The sequence below is a fragment of the Crocodylus porosus genome, unplaced genomic scaffold, assembly GCF_001723895.1.
Source record: "Crocodylus porosus isolate Cpor-Errol unplaced genomic scaffold, CroPor_comp1, whole genome shotgun sequence".
In the NCBI taxonomy this organism is placed as follows: Eukaryota; Metazoa; Chordata; order Crocodylia; family Crocodylidae; genus Crocodylus; species Crocodylus porosus.
In genome coordinates, this window is record NW_017728947.1 from 102,450,402 (window position 1) to 102,456,401 (window position 6,000).

Here is a 6,000-nt window from a genome sequence, read left to right on the forward strand (position 1 = left end):
CACTGGGTACAGAAGAAGAAAGGTCTTTCTGTCTGTCTTTGCATTTCCTTTTTAACTGGGCAGCATCCCCTCTTTGGGGAAAAAAGCTCCCAGAGTAAAGGAACCTATTAATACCCTAATATAAGATGGGGTTTTACCACTTGCAACCCAGGCTCAGTCGACTAAAACAGGAAATACCTTGGAGGATTAGGGCCTTAGCAACACACCTGCATACCCGAGTTTTATCCAGTCCTTTTTTGTTTAGAGCACTTTGGTTTAGTCCCATTGACACAAATAGGGACACCAGAACAAGGCCCCTTCCTCATTCCCTTTCCCTAAGGAAGGTTTCCAGTACAGAATTTATTTCCATAACAACCTACTACTGAACAGACCTTAAGTGCATAGCAAATAAAGGACTGCGGGAAGGTGGGTGGAAGCAGATAAACTCTTAAGAGGCTTCACACAAGGGAAGGATGGAGAGAAATTTGAAAACAGCTTCCATGTTTTCACAAAGCCAGAAAGCTCCTAACGAAAAGAAATAAAAACCTAACTTGTTAAAGCAGTTTTTATTTAAGTATTTGGAGGGAAATTCATATCATAAGTAAAAATGCTAAAGTTGAATGGTTGTAAAAAAAAATGAAGGTGGTGGGTGTTCTGTGGTTGAACACAGTAGTTTGCCATGGGAAGGGGAAGTGAGGGTACTTGTAATATACTCCCTTTCAAATTAAAAAAAATAAATGCTAATTAACTGCAGTACACTTCATCATTTTTATACAGTCAAGAGAACAAAAACAAAAAGCAATCTAAGCAAATGCAACCTACAATGGAATAAATTCACTTGCAGTAGAGACAGAATAAGACTGCTTTTATGAAAATTACAAAGAAACATGATACAACAAAATAGGGTGTGGGGTATTGTTCACTAAGATTAAAAACAAAAAAAAAAAATCACTTTTTGAACATCATATTACTCAAACACATATGACGTTTCAATCTAGTTTTTCCTTATACATGGGAAACACTGTTGAAGTGATTCTTCACGAGTAAGAAAGCACCGCCGACTGTTGCCCAATACCGTTAATGCACACTGAAGAAAAAGGAAATGATCTAGCATGATGCAAACTTCATTAAGTGTTTATATAGCTTTTCTTTAAGAAAAAAAAAGTGGCAACAAGTCATTACTTCAGTGTCAAAATGTACGCATGTTTGGTTGACTTGCTCGTTGAGGTGGATTTCTCATGTAGACCTATGCAGCTTTTTATATGCTATGTAAAGTGGGGTGACTTTGCAGTGTAGCATTCCAGATGAGATTGGAAATCAGCCTGTTTTCTAAATCTTGAGAAGCCAATCCTAGTAAATAGTTCTAACTCTAAGCAAATGGAATAATTAAATGCACTGTCTTGAGTGGAATCCTCATCCGTGTAAAGTAGAAATGGACTCGATTCCACCAAACTTGATTTGATATGTAATGTCTTGTAGCAGATGTTATAACAAAATAACTCTTGATTTACCTCACTGAGGCCATTAATGCTGTTCCTATAACTGGTTTTCTGGAGTAGGATGACACTTCTTTGCTGTCCAAAGTGAGTTTGAACCCTTAACTCTCCAGAGTTTGTTCACTTTGTTGCTTATATTATTGCACTAGCTACTAAAGTCTTATATCTTCCTAAATAAATCTAATTGTTCAGAGTGCAGATTCTATATTTAGATAATGAACTGAATTAAATAAATAAAATAAAGGGGGTTTTCTGGTCAGAGCTGCTGATATGTTTAATCTCTTAATAACTTCTAAAGTAAACGGTTTTGGTGCATATTCTTAAAAACCTATGGTCATTCAGCATAAAGGGTTTGACTTAACACTAAGAATGGATTTGTTTTCCTTCTCAAAAATGCAACGAAGAATTGTTTTAAATACAGAATCTGTGAGGCATCCTACAAATTTTTCTAAATTGTAGTACAAACATAGTTTGTAATTCAGGTAATATAGAAAGTTCTCTAGTGTCCATTGAAGTAAGGTCCCCAAAAGGCAGTCTGTTTTGTTTCTGAATGGAAAACATTGCAAAACATTAAGTGGTTCCACTGGCTGAATAGGAGAACTGAGGAAAATGAGGTCTTCTCTCATTATCGACACAATCCATACTGTCATCTGCAAGCAGACAAACACCATTTTACATTATACTGAATAATAATTTATACGTTTTCATTTTAAAGCAAGTACAAATGACTTCTATAGTTCTTTCAACAAATGCAGTGTGCAAAAACCATAGCTAAAACTATCAAAAGAAAAGCAACCTTCAAGACCTGCCTTGAATCTCTACATCAAACAATAGTCATAGAAGAATGGGTTTTCTTTTGCTTTTTGGTTTTTTAAATCTCCCTTGCACAATGTGCAGAGGTGTAACGGTGGTGATCTTCATTTAACACTACAGACATAACGTTGGTATTTAGTGTTATGAAGTGAATATACAGTTACCATTTACCTAGAACATACTGAAGCATACCAGCCCTGATGTAGTAACTGCTTACGTATGCAGTGTACAGAATGTGGGTACACAAATAATTCCAATTCCTGAGCAGAGTGGTTTCCCAATGGGAAATGATGATTCAGCAAAATAAAACACACATTTCAAAAGAGCTGTTCTCAGTAAAAGCTGTTTCACGGTTTTCATTCATTCCATTTGAAATGAAATGTTGATTTCAAATTTTTATTTCATTTTCATTCCAAAACAACTGTTTCAAAACTTGTACGCTGCCAGGTATATGAAGTATTTAAAACAATGTCAGAATGAAATATTGATTCTACCAAAAACAAAACATTTTAATTTATCCAAGGGTAAATTGGAAAAAGAAAGAACAGTGCTAGTTAAAGTAGTGGGGTTTTCTAGGGATGACTGAGAAAGCTGGGGTAGTTCCTACAGCTCACCAAGCACTCACTAGAGCAACAACCCTCAGTATTTCTGGCTGCGGACAGAAATTACAGTACAGGTGCGATGGGATCTGATGTAGGATCCCAGCAATAACTCTTCCTGCTGTGCCATCATATCCCATCACACCAGTGCAAGGGTGCCTGATTGCACCAACACGTAGCAAGCTTGGCTCCCTGCGCTCCACTGGCTGGGAACCCCAATTGACTGACTGGAGCTCCCAGCTGGGACAGCACAGGGTAACCCTTGGATCTGATGCACTCCCCTGGCTGGGAATGCCCATCAGCTTACTATGGCTCCCAGCTGGGGAGCACACCTTGCAATCCCTCACCTGGGAGCCCGAGTCAGCTGCTTGCGTAGTCCTGGTCAGAGGAGCACATGGGAGCCAAGTGGCTTGGGTGTTCCCCTTGCTGAGAGCCCCTGATCAGCTGACCTGTGCTCCCAGACTCTGCAACACACAGGACTTCTGAAGGGCACTGGTGTGCTCCAGAGGCTGGGAGCACTGGCCACACATTCAATTAAAGGTGTGATAGGAACCAGACACAAAGTTATTTCACATCTTTGTTTGTTTTGTATAACTTTGTGGGTCATTCTTTGTTTCATCATGCCACTAACTGAATGAATGTGTGGCTGCATCACTACTTAAGACGTGATTAACTATTAATCACATCTTAAGTGTAACATCTATCAAGAGGCCTATTATCTAGGGATGAGCCTCGAGGGACAAATTCACATGCACATTTCTAAACATCTGGAGGCTGGATACAGGATTTTGGTTTGCACCCATCTTTGCTGCTAGCCCTAATCTATACAGGCAACAAGTAGTGAAAAACCCTTGAGGTCAATAACCCCCAATCAGGCACAAATCACAAAATGTAGTTATGTACCAGGAAAAAAATCCCAGACGCATGTGAACAAACATTTCCTTGGTATTTTGTAAAAAAAACTACTGAAAACTGTCTTGAGATTATTCAGGGGAAGATGGTGCTAGTTTTGTTCAGAATACTTTACCTTGGTCAGGTGGAGTGATTGTAATCATCTGTGCTGTAAATTCTTCATCAAAGTATCTTGTATCTGTTTCAGATGTAACTTGTGGCTTAAATGGAGGTACAAGCTGCAAAGCAAAAGACCAACTAAGTTTAAGTGTTCCTGAAATATAGTGTTAACAGGCAGGCTTTGAAGCGCAACTGGGACTGACAGCGATTTTTGCTGTACTACAGGCAAAACAGCTCACAGGAAAGAAATGGGCCAATGTGTACACAGTATTTAAATGTGCATTTGCTCTTTATGGATTGTTTTCCCTTCCATCTTGTTTGCAGCAAGGCAAGAGATCTGGACTTCTGACGCTATTTCAAGCAACACAAAAAGAACAGATACCTCATTAAAATTATTAAAGCTTGGTCTCTTTTTAAAATGATGTACACATCTGTAGGCCTCCTTTACTCTGCTTTAGATCTGGAAAGGGACAGAAGTTGAAAGCCTGTCTTGTGCCCCCCCACAAATGGCACAGTCAGTGTCTTCTCTGTGCTGTAAAATTCTTGGGCATGAGGGACAGAAGTCAGCCACATGTAAGTAGGATCTCCGGATGGAGCAGAGATGCTTGAATGGGGTGTGCGAGGAGGCAGGCTGGGATGAAAGAGAAAGGAGCTGTTCTTTCAGAAGAGCGTTTGGAGTCCAATGTCCTTGGGAGACAAGCTTTGGTCACTCCTCCCACTACATGACACTGTAGCAACTAAATGAAAACAGCAGAAGATTTTTTGCCATCCCAAAAAGCACAAAAAGCTCTAGACATTCATCTTCAGTTCTCCTACCTCTGGTGGTACACACAGCCATCTTTTAATAGCACACAAACTGCGCAACGAAAAGTTTAGGAGCGGGCTGGAGGAAGTATGCTGCACCCAGTGAAATCACAGGGGATACATTTATCTACGCAAAATGCTAAATCACTCCACCAGGAATTCAGCAGGCATGGAAGTTTATACTGCTAACCCTTATGCAAATAAAAACAAGTTCTACTAAAAGCTTCTATTTGAAATCTGTCAGCAGAACCTAAAATTAAAACCCCATCCACCCTCTGCTTCATCCTGAAAGCCAGAGCTACTTGCTCAGGAGAAAGACACTGGGTTCATCCAACTAGCTCAGGAACTATCTTTTTATTTTGAGTTGGTAGAGCGGAGCTCCAAGGCCCTGCTATAAGACAGTAAGAAACAGAAGAACTGGAAGATTCCTTTATTCAGATTAGATTTAAATCTAAATGGTTAAAAGCGTGACCCACCAGTAGAGGACCCACATACAGGGAGGCTGCAAAGAAGTCAATTTCCATTTCCAGAATGAACACCTTCCCTAAAAACTTCCAGCAGAGTAGACTTTGAAACGGTCTTTCAAAACCAATAGTTCTGAGGGTCCAGGGATGCCTTCAAGGGTGCTGACAGGCACAGCCCTTTCGCTCTGACTGGGTTTAAAAAATGAAAGTACTTCAAAGCACAGGTCATTCTTGAAACCACAGAGCACACCAGCTATGCATTACTCATGGTACAACAGCAGATAATTCTGTTGTGAAAGGAAGCAACCCAAGCAATTCCAGCCAGGAACGAGGGGTATGCATAATGGAGGGAGGAAAGACCCCTTTTTCTCCCCCATTTTTAGACCCTGCTATTCTTACAGCCATACACTGTCCTGTTCCGTCTGGCTTTCAGGTTCCTCCCTGACCTTTTTAGCTAATGGTGTTGGTGGCGTTTGTACTGTTCCCAGATGCTCTCTAAATTACTGTCTGCAGCAGAGGCTCAGCATGTGGGGGTGATTTAGGACTTGGACACTGCAGCAGACACCTACACTCTGTGCTCCAGGAGGGCTGGGGATAGCAGAAAACTGCAGAACACAAGAGCCCGAGACAAATGTGATCTGGCACATTTCAGGAAAAGATCCTTGTAAAACTGGAATCTAAACCAGAATAAGGCGCAGCCCAAAGAGGTGGCAAGATTCTTATCAGCCTCCAGGTTTGGGATATTAAAGTAGGAGAGAGCTGTGCAATTCGACTGGCTGAAAGGTGCTATTTGTAGCACAACCCATGGGGACTGAGTATGTTCTTGGGGGGGGG

At 40.7% G+C, this 6,000-nt stretch overlaps 1 protein-coding gene across 1 annotated transcript in view; it reads right to left on the bottom strand.

Moving 5' to 3' along the window:
• Positions 1-530: 530 nt before the first annotated feature.
• The window catches only part of AKT1 (AKT serine/threonine kinase 1), a 105,219-nt gene continuing 99,749 nt past the window's right edge, over positions 531-6,000 (bottom strand). Inside the window, exons 13-14 of the mRNA XM_019550800.1 lie at positions 3,915-4,017; positions 531-2,125 (exon numbers count right to left, since the gene is read on the bottom strand). Of these exons, the coding sequence (XP_019406345.1) occupies positions 2,046-2,125; positions 3,915-4,017 (183 nt within the window). The 3' untranslated portion in view covers positions 531-2,045. The remainder of the gene's footprint in view (positions 2,126-3,914; positions 4,018-6,000) is intronic.